Source organism: Zosterops lateralis, assembly GCF_965231275.1.
Source record: "Zosterops lateralis genome assembly, chromosome: 2".
Taxonomy (NCBI): domain Eukaryota; kingdom Metazoa; phylum Chordata; class Aves; order Passeriformes; family Zosteropidae; genus Zosterops; species Zosterops lateralis.
This window is the reverse complement of record NC_139763.1, coordinates 86,228,535-86,245,305: the sequence shown is the minus strand read 5'-3', so window position 1 is coordinate 86,245,305 and position 16,771 is coordinate 86,228,535. Positions and strand designations below refer to the sequence as shown.

Sequence of the window (16,771 nt, the reverse complement as noted above, 5' to 3'; positions counted from 1 at the left end):
CTCTTCTTCAGGCTAAACAACCCCAGCTCTCTCAGCCTTTCCTGATATGCTTAGAAGGCTTTCAGTGCTCTCCTCTAGCACATCCAGTAGCACAGGTGGAAAACACCTGCACTAGCACACTAACTGGTGTGGTATTTTATAGTTATGACTGTCCTTGGCTTGCTTAAACAGCCTGAGATGATGGTTAAACCTGTGGTGTCTGATGGGAGGTCATGCATTCCCAGTGATGCAGAGGACTGGTAGGGAGATCAGCAGTACCACCTTTGATGGCTAAGAGAACATCAGCACATAAGGAGACATAATGATAAACTCCAGTCATAAAGGTTATGTCACTGAGGGTGAACAGCCAATTCTCTGTCCTGCAGCTCCACCCCTATTTCAGACAATACAAATCATACCCATCCCTTTCTGCCATGAGACTGGGGACTGATGAGATGGGAAGTGGAGGCCGAAAGTACTTGTGGTTCTCACTTACCCTCAGCCGACGTCCAAAGACAGTGACCTGCCCTCTCGCTTGCTCCTTCCTCTGCCTCCACTCCACGAGGTTGAGGCCATTGTCGATGGGCAGAGTGACATTCCTCTTCCCCACCGTGGGGTTGACGGTGCCAGCCAGCAGATGTGGCTCGGTCTGCAGGGCCACCTCCATGCCATTGGCGAGCATCAGTCTGAGGGAGCCATCAGCACCGATGTAGTAGCTGTTTCGGACTTGGTCTGAAGACAGAAAAGAGTTCTTTGCTCATCTTTAGTGATACAGCTCCAGCTCTTCATTTTCTCCCCCACCTAGGCTGCATCAGCATTTGGATGGTTGTAACCAAATGCACTCTGTTACTCACCTGCCTCGCTCAAAAAGAGAAAAACTGGTTTCATCAGGGAAAGCAAACATGGACAATTGTTTTTTCATTCTGATGAGGTTTGGCACCCCATATTCTTGCAGAAAGTCTTGCACAGGTTAAAAAAGTGAAAAAACTGTGTAGTACCTTACCAAAGGATGCAGGTTCAAACCTCTTCCTCTAGGCTAAAACACTGTGTGGTGAGATATTTGTTTTAAATCAGTCTGACTGAAAACTTTCCATGCTTTTATATCCTAAAGAACTTAATTTCACAACAGTATATGAGAAAGTGGGGCCACCTACTTTCCTTAGCTCATTCACTGTCTCACAAGTGACAGGAAATTGCACAGCAAGTTAATACTAACCAGTTCCCCAAACAACAGCCAAATCCTTTCCCTTGAGAAAGCTTTTAGGAGGCAACTGAAGTTCTCATGTTTGGAGAGAAAGCAGAGGCATTAAGCTCCCACATGTCTCTATACATCTGGCCTCCACTAGCTCTTGAGAGATCAGGTTTTGAGGCCAGTATTTGGCAATTCAGGAGGAGTTTAACAGAAGAGAAATCTCTCTTCTACATCCCTCAGGAATCAGGCAGGCTGAAAGCCCATCCTTTCAATCTCCAGCTGGCATTTATCTCCACAGAGAGTAGCTCATGAACGGTAAGAAAGCATGAGACTTACTCAGTGCAGAATGGCTTTAAAAACATATTATACAAACACTGCCTTATCTGAAGCTCCTCAAAAGCTGGAAAATATTACCATTTTTGTCTCCCAGGCTGCCTTAAACTCTTAATTGTGAATAAAAGCACCCATTGAAAATTCCCATTAAGTGTTTTTCCTTTTTGAGGCAAGCTGGGTTTTGTTCACTAGTTGCTCTGCCATAGCTCAGCAGGAAGCAAGATCACAGTGAAATTATCATTTCTTGTCCCCAAGAAACAGATCAGCAAAGAGCACAGTTTGGTATAGTTAGGGAAGAAAATGTGACACCAACTGGTCCTTTTTTATGTGGGCCTCATCCTGCTCCTGTAGTAGCCAGCTGTAGTTCTGCCACAGACACCTCAGCAGAACCACTGCTCAACTTTACACAGCAGTGATAGCTAAACTGCTGGGGCACAGGATTTTGCCAGAAACATAGAGCAGTGATCCACAATGCAGATCTAAGATTTTAGCTCTACCATTGAGTACTGTAAGTTGATGGTCTTTGACATAGACTCCAGCCAGATCAAACCCTTTCCACGCTTGAGCCTGCAAATGGAGAGAAGGGCCAGCCAGTTGGCTGCCACACCTTTTTTAGATGCATAGTTTGATTCTAAAGTATTAGGAGATATGCTTTAAATCAGATCAGTGAAATATCCCTGAATGGTGAATATATTCCTCCCTCTTTTTCCTTCACCAGGAAGCAGAGGAAGGCTTGAAGGTTTACATGAAATTAATCAGACACATGATGTTCCCTTCGTGTTACATAAGCATCACAGAAGGGTTATTGTCACCAGTGCTGTGGTACAGTGTGGGGAATGTAAATCCTCTACTTCCAACATTTTCCCAAGAGAAGACTCTTCCCTGGCTCTGGAAGGCATTTCTCAAGGGCCACATGAAATCCATGGGCCATTGGATGCTGTATTTTAGGCTGCTTTGGCTCCAGGGCACTACTGCCCTACTTTGGCATTGAACAAACGCTCACTTTGTCACTAGTCCAGAAGACAAAATCCCACTGGAGTGTTGATGTGCCTGTTGTAGAAGCTCCTAAATCCATCCTACAGGAATTTGAAAATGCTTTCTCACATCTCACCTGTTCACAGTGTGATCCAGGTTTCCTGAAGGGTTCACCAAGAATTTGGTTCACCAAGCCACCTCTTCAGCAACATTATCCAGATCTTTGTTTTAAGTGAGTTTCTTCAGATGCAAACAGTTTCAAAATTTTATACTTCTGAAGATAGTTAAGCTGTTTGTAATTCTGCATGTTGTAATGGCCAGAATGTCCCTGTGCCAGAGGGCAGGACAATGACAGAATTGACTGTGACACCATTATGTAACTGCCCTCAGCGCTGAGTATATAAAACACACCACAGTCAATTTTGTCACTAAAGGGCCCCCAACAGTGGGCTCTATTGCTTAATTAGGCTCTTGAGGTGAAGCCAAGCTCATGTCTGTACAGTTGCCACACATCTTAATGTGAGTGAGTAAGATGGGGTGGGGTAGGTTGTCTTACAGGCTCAATTAAACAATAAGACAGTGTTTCCCTACAGGAATATGGAGACAGCTTGAGAGGGCTGGAACTCTCTCAGCTGCCCTCATCAGAAGAGTAAAAGCAGTGTTTCAGGCATACTAGGCACTTTCTTTTAGGAAAGGTTGATCTTGTTACAGGGAGGGGGAAGGAAATCGTATCCCAGAGACGTGGGGAATAAATGTCACTCCAGAAGAACATGCTTGCCTGGCTTAGAGCAGTTTGTTCCTCATAAGGAGAAAAGATGTTTCACACCCCACTGTAATCAGTCACAGACAGAGCGAATGATATCTGGGGAGTAAAGAAAGCAGAGTCTGAAAGTTCCTTCCCTTTCCCCAAGACCCAGGGAACAGGTGTGATAGCTCATCCTGACCCTAAGGAGGCTTCAGCTTTCAGAACTCAGAGATCCAGGCTGGCACTGTTTGTGCAGTACAGGTTCTGCCACTTACCAGCATGTCAACACAGTGCTCCCCTGCTATTTATTCCTCTTTAATTTCCCACTTCATTTCCTTTTCCTCCACCTAAACAATCCTCTACTTCCCACCTTTCTACTACAGGCACAACTGTGCTTATTTCCCACAGCCATAAACTGGTCCCACCAGCCCTACCCCACCTGCCACTTCTCCTTTGTTCCTCTCCACACCACCTCTTAGCTCAAACACAGATCTTTCGGGATGGTCAGTTTTCTGGATGCTTCCTTGGAATGTTTGAAATGCTAGTGAACAAAGAATCAGATCTCCAGCAACCAGGTGGAAAGCTGCTCCAGGAGGAGAGCAACTGTTAAGTCAGAAGCCATTAAGAGACTGATGCAAAGGGGTTGGCTGGAAATGTGGATTGATTTATGCAACCCTTTTAGTTACAACAATAATGGTAATGATGATGAAGGACTGTACTGCAGAAGGCAAGGGGACTGGCTGGGAATGGAGCAGAAAAACAGCTGCAGAACATCCACTGTGCTACGGAATGAGGCTAAGTAGGTGTGAGTGTGTGTCTGTACCAGCATGTGGGGAGCTCTGGGGCACTGAGAATGCAGATGATTTTTGGTGCTGGGATTATCAAGATGATGCCTGTTTCCTGATGGTTAATCCATTGTGTGCAGCTTGGCCAGGAGAGGGATGGTGGCCCAACTCACCTTGGAGCAGGGTGTAGAAGGCCCCTGATGCTGACAAATTGGTTGTTATTGTAACATCATCCTTGCTGGAGGTTTCCACCTGGACATGCACGGAGCTGTCGGTATCGCTGCGGAAGCTGCTCACTTGGCCAGTAGGGAAGGTCACGTTGGTCAGGCGGCCAAAGCTGTCGTATCTAAAAGAGGGAATGTAATGAAGTCAACAGCATCAACAGAGGATGAATCATCCTATAAAGCAGAGACCAATTCTTCAAATCATCATCTAGATTTTTCACAGAGAAAAATGCACCATCACTCTTTCAGACAGTCTTGACGTTTTTTGGCCTCATGAGAAGAAAATCACAGCTTTTAGCTGGAGAAAATGAAGCAAAGAATATAAAATTACTAAATACACATTAGTTTGTATTTCAACAATATTTTTCCAACACTCCTCACTTGCTCTATGTTCCTTGTTTACAAGACTAATTTTATTTCCCATCTACTATGCTGTGCCTTACAGAAAAGCACTGGCTTGTGCATCCTGTCTAGAAGAACTAGGAATTTCTGAAGGCCACCAACTGATTTGTCTGGTCATGTCCTGAGCTCAGCAATTTATTTTTTTTCCCTATCTAATTTTAAAAAGCTAAATATTACAGTATTGGCAAGGACCAGATTGCCCACATCAGGCAGAGAACTGTCCTTTGTGAACATGGTGTAGAGTCCTGAGCACAGCTGAACCCCCATGTCTACCTTTTTTCTGTTCCTAGGACCATATGGAAGGACTGATTTAAAAGTGCAAAAAAGCAGAACAGTTTTCACCCCTACTGTGTCCTTGGCTTTTCCAATGAGGAATCAACATAAGCACCATCTGGGAAGTTTTCTGTGATGTGGACACCTATGTATCAGGGCCCAGGTAAAATAAGCTTCACACACACAGGCCCCACAGCAGTTAACAAGCTGGGGGAGTTATTTTTTGATAAAAAGAGAAACAGGCACATGTATCTAGAGACCTCCTGAGTTAAGAGAGTAAGCACACCATTATCCCTCCCATCTGTGGCATTACAAAAAGGTTCACAGACCCAGAAGTCTGGCAAGGGACCTTTGCAGTGAGGTTACTGTAGTTGAAATGGAGAGTAATAGGGAGCTCTTCTGGCTAATCTCTGGAGGGCTGCTGGATCTTCTGATGAGATGGACCTTCAGGGAAGGGGAATTTAAATAGTTCAGGAGAAACAGAAAAATTCCAGAAAATCAATCAGGGATAAATGCTTGACTTTTTTCAAGTCTTGCCCACAACTCTTTTAAGAATCATTTATATGAAACAAAGTAGATGATATTATGAAAATGTATCACTTGGGGATGCAAAGTATATGGTGGGTGAGCAGAGAGGTCTTGTTCTCCTGTGCTACCCAGTGGTAAGCCTCTGAAATAATGCAGTGTTCAGTGAAGGGCACCATTCCTCAGAATGACAAAGTAATGTAAATGATACATTAAGGATAACAACCTGATATTAGTAAGAAGCAAAGCCAAAATAAAAGAGTTCATTCAGAAAAAAAGGGAAAACAAGGAAGTGGAAAGATGCCACCTTAACAACATGTTCTGAAGAGGGTTATAATAAATTGCTTATCATGTCTACTGAGGGTGTGACAGAAAGTAAACGGAAACTGAAAATTCACTTTAGAAGCTGCAGAACATTTTCAAGGCCTATGGTTGCTGCAAGCAGAGGAATAGATGGAGGACTGGAAACCCCACTGCCCAACTCTTTTAAGAATAAGTTAGGGAAATGTCTTAGAGGGGATCTGGATACAGATGATCAGACCTTGGAGGGAGCAGAGGTTGAGGAGCTCTTGATGCTTTTCTTTGGGACTACTCTGAGCTGGGGAATAAGAAAATACACCTCATTTAGTAACAAAACTCAGACACCAAACAAAAACCCAGGGAGAAAAGGGGAGTGGAGGGGAAGGGGGTGGTGAGGGGAGAGGAGGGTAGGGAGGGCAAGGCAAGGCAAACATAAAGTACTCCTGAACTGCAACTGATGAGAGACACATGAGCAGTCACTGGACTGGCTCTGCACTATACAGAAAAGAATTTGTCTCTTCTTCCACTCTCATTTTTTCCAGATTTGAACAAAGTGCTAGTACTTCACTTTTGAAATATGGTGTCAGTGACTTAATGAGAGGAAGGGCTGTTTGAAAAAAAGATTTTTGCCCAAGTTTAATATTTAGGGTATAGTGACTAAGTGGGTGACCTTATTGCAAATCTCCCCAGCCCTCAGGTTTGGAGACACCATCACAGGAGGCTTTTCCTGCCCACTGAGCAGAAGGGGAGGTAGTACAGATAGAAGAAAGCATTTGCCCTCCACAGTCAGCTTATCAGTCATGGATTATCCAAGCCTTGCCCTTTCCCTCTGATATCCTGGCAATCAATCAGCCACCTGTAAAATGGAGAAGAAAAAAGAAAACAAAAACAAAACCAAGAAAAGGCTGAAAGCAGAACTGCATTGAAGGAGTTTGGCAGAGATCAGTTGAGGCTTTTCCAAGAAGCTAGCAGCACACAGCCTGGATCTGAGCTGCATCTCCATGCAAGAGCCAGAACTGAAGTGTTCCCAGTACCAAACAATTTACTCCAGATTTGTGGCTGCCCTGTTCGCACTGAGACAAATGTATTTTGCTTGCACGGTCTCCAGTCACCTGTACATCTCCTCCTAAACCAGCATGTGAATCCTAAACAGAAAACATCACTGGCAGTCTCTTTATCCCATCTGCTGAGACAAGACACAAGGGATATGATTTAGTCTCTCCCCTGAGCAGATAAAACATTGTTATCACTGAAGGCGTGTTGTGTAACACCCCAAATTCCTTCTACCACAACATCGACAGTGCTATATATATAAACCAGTCTGTACTGGTAAGGGTAGAATCAAGTTTGAAAATGTTCTGAAATTTCAGTAAGGTGAATCTGAATTTGGCACCTCTGACTTGGCGGATTAGTAGGTGTGATTTATTTCTATTGCTTCATTTAGATTGTAAAAATGAGCTGCTCCTAAAAGTAAGCCTGATTTGCCTCCTAAAAAGAATGTCACAAATCTAGATATGTTGCATTGAAATCTAATGGGTGAGTTTGGTGTAACAGGAGTATAAAAGGAAGCAGGATTGCAGGTTAGGGAAATAAGGAGTGCAAAAGCCAGGATGTGGGCAAAGAGCTTGTTTATGTGATAAGTGCTGAGTCAATGTCTTGTGAGTCATGGCTTTTTATCCTAATTCAATGGCACTCAGAAAAATGCTGAGAGTCAGCACAAAACCTCTACTCCATGAAAGTCCTACTTATGCACTCCAAAGAAAGCCTCAAAACCCTGTGGATACTCAGTTTAACAGTTCCCAGCAGCAGCAGACAGCCAACTCCTTATATTCAGCTAATCACAGAAATACAAATTGCTTTGGGGTGAAAGGGACCTTACAGATCATCTTGTTTCACCCATCTCACCATGGGCCAGGACACCTTCCACAAGATCACACTGCTCTGAGCCCCATCCAAACCTGGCTTTGAACACATCCAGAGATGGGGCAGCCAGATCTCCTCTGAGCAACCTGTGCCACAGTGCCTCACCACACCCACAGTAAAGAATTTCTTCCTATCATCTATTCTAAAACCTAGCCTCATTCAGTTTAAAGCCAGTCCCCTTGTTTGAATGCAGCATGCTCTTATTAAAAGGCAACTAGCGCTTTTTAATATAATATTATGTAGTGTAAAATAAATATTATTTTATGTAGTATTTATGTAGTGCCTCTAAAATAATATTTTTATAATATTACTGGACCTCAAGCTTCTAGCACCCTCACAAATGGTTCTCCACCCCTCTTGGGTGAATAAATAATATTTGCAAATATGCAACTGGAGAAGTCTGCCAGTAACCTCTTCTTGCAAATTAGGTTAAAATGGCAAGAAAAAAAAAGAATTAAAAAGTGTGATGGCGCCTAGACCTCTGTGCACACATTTTTCTTGTAAAGTCAAAATGACTAAGTACAATACACTTAATTTACATGGTCACATTTTTACAGCTGTACAAAACTCACAGTACTTCATCAAGAGCACGGACTTTCATTTGGGACTTTGGATCCTGAGAAGCAAGGCTCCTTTTGGGCCAGAACAGTCTGGAATGATCTGTTGGAATTGGTTTAAGATGTCTGCAGAAGTACATTAGACTTTTGGCACATCCTTAGTCACCCCATTAACCTCCTTCAGAAGGAACTAGGACCATCTGTGTTTTCTGCATGTGCAGGAGCTGCTGCACCTCTCTCTGCCCAGCAGCCAGACAGGGATCTGCCAAGGACTGGCTTTGGCGGGGACAGCTCACTGATTTGCAGCTGCAAGGAAGGCCTGCCTTACAAAGGCAGAAAAATGACAATTAGACCGTTCCTATTTTTATTATTATTCTTAACTGGTGACAGATGAAGTGTAAAATGCTCACGTCCAGACTAAAGCTCCTTTTAGCACTGTGGTGGCAATGCAAACGGAGGTGTGGGAAGCCCATTAGAATGAACACACACAGTGTTTTCTTCTTGGCAAGCAGTTCTTTTTCTCTTTTCTGTTTTTACTCAGAACTGGAGCATTTTCCCCCTTTTTCCCCGATTTAGCTCACACAGCATATACCTGATATCATCTATCACATACCCACAGTCTCCCAGGGATGTGAAGACTTGCACATCTCAAGGAGATAATATGCTTAACAAGTTAAATGTGCCAGTTCCTTCCACCTCTGCTTTCAGCCCTATAAAGGACCTTAAAGGCACACCTCAGCTTGGAGAGGAAGGCCAAGCAACTTGTTCTTATGTAGCTGCAGGTGTGCCCTGGTATTTGCAGTAACATAAATCTCTCCTAGTCACCTCATTTTGCAGCTAAGCTGCCTAGCCTGTTTCCACAGCATAGGGATTTAGGGCTGGACCAGTTTTCATCACAGCCTAAGACTTCTGTGCTCTCCAAATGCTCTGAAAGCCCCAGAATTAAAGAAATACTGAAGCATGGGAGTGCACAGAGCAGCCACTTGGAGCAATGAATCCATCACCTGCTAACACAGCTGCTGCCTCCCATTCAAACCTGCTGCAAAGCCTCAGCACTTACAATTACAGTGGCAATTATTAGGCCAGCAAAGGAAGCCGTTGCCATCCATTCCCACTTGGAAACGTATTTAGCTAAGGTTCAATGCACAGAATTAAAATGGTATTTGGTGCTTATGAGGTCTAATTGTTGGCTTGTAAACATTCAGAGCTTTCATTTATCACATTACCATTGTGTAGAGACCTGGACCTTGGGAATTAAAGAGCATCTTAAGTACCATCTATTCAGAAATCAATTTCTTGCCTGAGTTTCTGCGTTTCCTCATTTTAGCTTCTTCACATTTCATCAGCCTTTTAAAACACAAGTCAAATAGATCAGAAAAAATTCACTATGATAATATTGCATTTAGTGCCAAAGTGTCTAAATGGACCTTGCAAACTATATTTTGCATGTGATTATACCAACGTGCACCCAGTGCCTCTTAACAAGCTCTCCTCATCCCAATTTTTCAAACAACATTAAACACAACATTAAAAATAAATCTATAACAGACAAACCGATAATACTCAAAAATGCATGAAGGCAAGTCCTCTCCCTAATGACCAAAGACCAGGTTGTGGTCACAGTCTGCTGAATTTTCTGACTGCCCAAAAAAGAAGAGGAAGATCTCTTTCTAGCTTTTATGATACTTGGTTAATACATAATTCCCTTGGTTCTCAACTAAACTTTGCTATCAGGCATTCATTTCAGGGCAGAGCAGTGGCTCAAAATGTGACCTCACAACTTAGTGAGAGTACTGAAGAACTGCTGTTTTATCATGGTACTTAGTGGAGTTTCACTGCAACTTTGTCACAGGAACAATAATAAGAATCTCATCATTTTATCATGTAGAAATTGTGGAACAATTGGAACCAAAAAATCTTGCTAAAAGAGGAGGGAGGACAAAAGCCAAAGGTGTTTCTCATACTCCAGTCTGCTGCAGGAGTAGAACAAGACCCTCACTTGAACTACACCAAATCAAATCTGTAAAACTCTGTGTATAACCTGATAAATCACAGTCACACAGACCAGGGCATTGACTTTGGCACCAACAGCTGCTGGTGCTGGGGTGGGACCTCTGCTGAGCCCTGGGGGTCACTGGGAAGCCATTCAAGGTCCTCCTGCATGCTCAGTCCAGCTGGCTCCTACCTGCCATCCATTACAGTGTGTGAGGTTTGGCAGAGTTTGGTTCTCTGTAAAACAGCCTCCAGTGTTACGGGTCAAAGCTCCCCTCACCACTCTTCTGAAGATCTGGCTCCATGAGACTCTTTGCCCTCCAGGCAGCTGTGAGCCACTTCTTGGGGAGTCTGTGAAAAGGTTTTGAATTTCTGGGCTTGGCTGGAGCAATGTGTAAGCATTTGAGTCTGTATGGGAGGAGGTGACCTTCAAAACTAATTGGACACACAAAGGACCTAAGTCAAAGAGCCTCATCTGGGCTAAATAATGCATAGAAGGTTTGACTTTGGCTCAGAGGGAAATTGAATTAATGTACAGTGATAACATCTCAGTGAACTAATCAAGATAATTGCTGTATTCTTGATTTAAACAAATCCATTAATAAGAATTTCCGGATTTTGAAGCAGACAAACAACAACTGCTAAGAAACTTTATAAAGGCTGGTAGCAATTTTTTTCAGGTCAAGTTGAAAAGCGGCAACAACAAAGCAGCAAGTAGTCACACAGCATCCTTTGTCTTTGACTGGAGGAGTTAAACAAGAAGTCATTTCCCTGGCTGAGTTTCCAGATCAACTTCCTTTGCTGCTGATTATCACTGTCACCGTCACCAGTTCAATGGGAAGAAAAGTCTTTAATCCAGTTACTGGACAAGCTGAGCTGCATTGCATTAACTGACAGATAATGTCAAACCCACTGCAGGGGCAGAAAACGTCTATATAATGCTAAAACCCTCAAAGTAGTCATAGACAGGTCTTTGGGGACAGGCTAATTACTGTAGGGAGCTAAGTTCCGCTCTCAAACAAAAAGGGTAACGGCACACCATTATACACTGAGTCTTACTCAGAGCTAAATCTGGCAAAACGGGATTGTTAGAGCAGGCTTGGGTGTAGGATGTGTGAAAGAAAGAGCTGTAAGTGTTGTCAGTGAGTCTGCCACTGCCTGAAGCCAGCACTGGTCTCTTTCCCCACAGAAATGAAGGGACAATGTGCCACTCCAGCACAAAGCCTTGGAGGACCCAGATTCCCTGGTGTGTCCTAGAGACAGACCTCCAGTACTGCATCAGTGTATCCTCCCTCCTTTTCAGAGTCACACCAATGTGCCCACATGTCAGAGCTCTTTGCAGTCTTATGGTAAAGGCTAAGAAATGCCCTGGTAAGAATAGCACCTAGAGGAGAACCAGAGATGCTGGCTATGCTGGCTGGAATTAGATGTTCTTTAAGGTCCCTTCCAACCCAAGCCATACTATGATACTGTGATTCCATGACGAACATGAACACATGTAGTGATGCCACTCTCACAACACTACTGCTCTGCCATGTTGGGGTTTTGATTTATGGTCCTTTGTAGACAGTCAGGTGAAGGTAAATCTTTTGAGGATGCTCTTCATGGGGCCACTGGTGCAGTGTAAACTTGTCAGCTGGATTTACTTCACTCTTAACTTTTTAGGCAGCAGTGTCCATCTTGTCCTGGCCCACAAACAACTATTATGTGCAGTGAGAAACATGAAACTTTTCCTCACAGTCAGATTTGATGCCTTTATTTCTTTGGCCATGAGCAAAATAGAAATATGAACTTCACCCTTCCCCTCACTCAGAACTGAAAAGTACTTTAGAGCACCTTCCAGCCACTCAAATGGCATTGGAGCTGACAATATTTGTCACATCAGTGATGCAAAGGGAAAAAATCAGCTTCCTACTAGGCCTTTACAAGTAGAGTTTGATGAGTAAATGTATTCATTTGGTTTGTCCATACAAGTAACAAGTTAGACAGATTTGCCATAGAATCATGTCAGGATCGCACTGAAGACTTAATGCCTTGCTACAACTCCAAGAGTCAAGGCTCAGCCCACTTACATGTGCACCCTGGCATCAGACTGTACAAGAGTGTATTTTGTTTAAATGAAACCTACTTTACCGAGCAATTGAAATATTTGACCCTTATTTCCTATTCTAATTTTATCAGTCTGATTTTATATTCTTTCCTTGGTTACACATGCAAAACCTGGACAGAATCAATCCCTGTAATTCACTGATCTCCCTTCCAAGTCCCGAATGGAGTAGAGTGGAGAGGAGAGGAGAGGATGGCATGAAAATGAATAGTCTCCAATTCAAGCACAGAAGATATAGGCTGAGCATATTAAAAAAGCTTTCTAATAGTATCAATAATACAGGTAAATACATTGTTATCACTAATATACTTATAAATAACTCAGATGACCATGATAGGATCCATTTGACCAATCTGTAGACATCTGCAATGTAAACATCTGTATCTGAACTCATCATTCTCTACTACTTTTGCAGAGATAAACTTTCAGAACGCAACTCTTCTCATCCTAAAGGAAACACCTGACATAACTCATAAGAAACTCACCTTGAACGGGCCTGTTTCTCTCCACCTGCCTGTAAAGGGAGGCTGAAGTAACTAATTCAGATATAGACTTTTACCCTGTAGTTTTATGTAGTTGCATCAGAAACTGTCAGGAACAGTTAAATAGAGATAAGTGATCACAGGTTTGGATGAGGTGTTTCTGAAGGCACAGTCACAATTCAATGATACTATGCTATAGTAGCTATAGCTGGCTTGCTCTAGTAAGATTTCCATAGTCCAGCCACTAGGGAATACTGTCTTCCATTTAGCTCTAAAAGGCCTTCTTATGACTCTTCTGAAGTGCATAAAAGGATCAGAATGATGACTTTCACAAATGCTCTCTTTTCCTGGACAGCAAGAAATAATGGACCACTGTTATAAATATATCCACAGAGCAAGTTGGTTTTGAGTTTCTGTCTTGTTTTATCTCCTTGATATTTTCAGTTGCACTTTAAAATAAAAGGTTATGTTTGAGGTATAAATCTGACCATTATTAGCTGTAATGTTTAGTTTGCTTCACTGTCTGTGGCTGCATCTGTTTTCAAGCACAGGAACTATTGGGTTCTTCGCAAAAAGAAAATACGTCCTTGATTTAGCTCAACAGTCCTGACAATATATCTGGCTCTCACTCCTGTGGAGAAAAACACCCTCTTTTTCCTCCATAGGGCCTTCCTCAAACAAATTCAATGTAAGAGATGGAGAGTATTAACTTGGATTCACTGAGGAATATTGCTACAGTAATTGCAAGCAGAACATTGATGAAATGCTAATAACATTTCAAAAGATTCATCAGAGAGTTTCCATCAGCTCTTTTCAAGGCAAGAGCAGGAGCAGTGAGTATTAAGCAAAGAAATTTGAAACTGGGCCTGGAACATTTTAAGGAGAGAACCAGAGCAACCGCATATCAACACACAGGTATGTGGGTTTAGCCAGCTTTCCTTTCCTGAATTCTTTTTTTTAAACAACTTTTTTGTTTGTCATCTTGGGAACTGTCTATTCTAGCCAAATTGGATTCTTAAAATGGGTCTATTATTATGGCAGCTGAACACTTCCATGTAACCATTCAAAGCATGTGGGAAATGATGCACTTAAAGGAGCATTTCAAAGAGGTTACACTTGTAAATAAAAATTAAACGAAGGAAGAGGGAGGGGAAAGGGCTCTCAACAGCACGATGAGTCCTTCTAGGTGCTCTTCACTCAGCTATCTATCTTTGTCCTTTTTTATATCAGAAATGTGTTGTCTCCACAATATTTATAAGCAGGGAATTGCTTACAGTAATACAGAAAAGAAGCACAAATATTCAAGATACTGCCATCTCTGGGTTTTTCAATGCATCCTGTCTTCTCTCTGCTTAAAAATTCTTTGGGGATAGTCTTGAACAGTTCCAAGACTTTTAAAGCTTAGTGAGGCAAATTGCAACAGCAGGAATCGAGCAGTCCATTAATTACAGAATTGTTTCCAGAGCAAGCTCTCATTAGTCATTGCCAATTGTCATTCTCCATCAGACATTTCAAACAGGCAAAAAAAAAAAAAAAGACACTGCAGCATAGGAAGTAGGTGAAAAGCTGTGAAAAAAGAGGCTCTGATGGAACTTTCATACTTCCAACGCTTTCAAAGCCAAGAAAAATTCTCTGACACGCAACCTAAATCTCCAGTCCTGACTACAGTTAAGGAGAACCAGGTGTCCAAATTACTTAGAAAAACTCAGCAGAAATTCTGTCTGACTCTTGACTTGGTAGAGGGAGCTTATTCAAGCTCTAATGCACTTACTGCCAGTATCTAGTGTTTGAGTGAAATCTAATACTCTCTGTTCTGGCCATTTTATTTGGACAATAATTCTGATCAGGGAATTAAATTCTACCAACCTTGCACGGTTCAGAGAACACAGAACGAAGTCAGCAGCCCCAATATTTATAAAATACTTACTCATAAAATGTTGTCCAACCATTTTCATTGCTTTTAGTGGCAAGGAGACCAGAGTTGCCGTGGTAAGTCATCATGGCTACTTCATGCCCCTGTGTTGTTACACTCTTGAGTGCACTGTTGGTACCAATTGTCACCCAGTAGACTTGGCCATCAGGCACCACCAGCCAGAGGGGCATCCCTGTGGAATCTCTTCGGATATTGACTAAGTTGCCATTATTGTCAGTGATAAGGGTTATATCTCCATCTCCAGAATAAGTAAAATTATAAAGATAATCTCCAGTGGTAAGGCTCTGAGTGTAAAGGTGCTTCCCACTGGTGTCAAACAAGTAGAGTTCCTGGTCTATGGGTGAGGACAACTCATACAGATTTTGTGTGTTGAGGAATGGCTTGTTTTTCCGAATGAAGCGGATTCGGATGTTCCCCAGGTCAGCCACATACAGCTCCCCATCGGCACACACGGCGAGGGAGGAGGGCGCGTTGAGCTTGGCGTCCTTGGCGTAGCCGTCGTCCCCTGAGAAGCAGTCACAGTTGGCGTCGTTCTTGCAGTCGCAGCTGCTTGGGGCGCCGGCCACCAGTGAAATCTCCCCGTTGGTGGTCACCTGCCTGATGCGGTTGATCTTTTTCTCGTCGGTCTCAGCGATGTACAGGACCCCGTTATGGGACACGGCCAGGGCGGTGGCAGACTCCAGCGTGGCGTGGATTGCCACCTTGCTGAGGAGAAAGTGATCCATGCCCGGCACCTGGCAGTGCATGGGCCTCCCCGCCACGATGCGCACTTGGTGGTTCTCAGAGATCTGCAGCACGACGTTATTGTCGAGGACGTAGAGTGAATTGTCCATGGGATTCACTGCCAGATCCGTGGGCCATTCTAGGCGAACCTTCATGGTAAAAAACAAGGGAATTTTTATAGCAATTTTCCTACTCCATGATTGCTAGAAATCTATCACAATGAGGACGGAATCAACATGGATTAAAGGGGGAATGGGTGAAAAACCCCACAGCTAATTATTACTTGATAGGTGGCCATAGAGGATATAACTTGCTGTTAGCTCCTTGTGAAACAGTTACATGGGGACACCCACACTCTGCACTGGAACACTGGTGAGAACAGGATGATGGACAGAGGCAAACCATTCTATGATTTTCCCTCTCCTGTGCTTTTTGAACTGATGGAAGCTGGAACTCATAGCAGAGACCTGGGACTGTAAATTTTGCTGTTTGAAGTGCTATGAAATGAGACACACAAAACAGTGATTCTTTTACCAAAGGTTTTTCACACAAGTGGCTGAACTCCTCTTGGTAAATGACAAGGAAGGATAGACACAAAACTGGCAGCTGTGCCAGCATGTGTGAATATCTAAGTTATAACCTACAGTTTCTGCTTTATGTGCATAATAGCAATTCATAGGAAATTCAGGCTATTTCAGTTCATGGAGTAGAATACCTGTCCCTTCATGGTGATTTTCACATTTTGCTTTAGCATAATGGAAAAATGGGTTCAGGAATGAAACATTCCAGTTCTACACTGATAATCCACTAAAACAGTGACTGGCAACACCACAAGTGAGTGAGCACTAGAATGACTTCATTTCTAGCTCTGCTTCTGCAATACACTCTTTTCAAGTGAGTCTTCTCTTTTAGTTGCCAAACCAAAAAAATGTTTACCAAGATAATTCAGAACGTGGTTTTTTTTTTTTTTTTTGGTTTTTTTTTTTTTTTTTTTTTTTTTTTTTTTTTTTTTTTTTTTTTTTTTTTTTTTTGTAAAGAATTCAAAGTTGCACTTTTTTTTTTGTTATTTTGTTTTATTTCAGGTTTATATAGGGAAAAAAAAAATCAGTCTTGTGCTGATGGGAACCTATCAGTTCCAGGATAGTTTCTCTGTTTTGAACTTTCTTTTTCCACTATCCATCTCCGTTGCTGCTTCTTCTCATTTGTCTGATGTGACTAAATTTAGAGGAGTATTTTGTAACCTTGTTGGAAGGAGGAGGGGTGGATGCCAGTAGATTCAGGTCCAGGAAACCATCTTTCACTGTGATTTTATTTAAAACTG

At 42.6% G+C, this 16,771-nt stretch overlaps 1 protein-coding gene across 1 annotated transcript in view; it reads right to left on the bottom strand.

Moving 5' to 3' along the window:
* Positions 1-16,771, bottom strand: part of TENM4 (teneurin transmembrane protein 4) — a gene marked incomplete at its 5' end in the record, with an annotated part of 340,098 nt that overhangs the window by 24,579 nt on the left and 298,748 nt on the right. Inside the window, 3 exons of the mRNA XM_083855254.1 lie at positions 476-711; positions 4,183-4,355; positions 14,722-15,599. Coding sequence (XP_083711380.1) covers positions 476-711; positions 4,183-4,355; positions 14,722-15,599 — 1,287 coding nt within the window. The remainder of the gene's footprint in view (positions 1-475; positions 712-4,182; positions 4,356-14,721; positions 15,600-16,771) is intronic.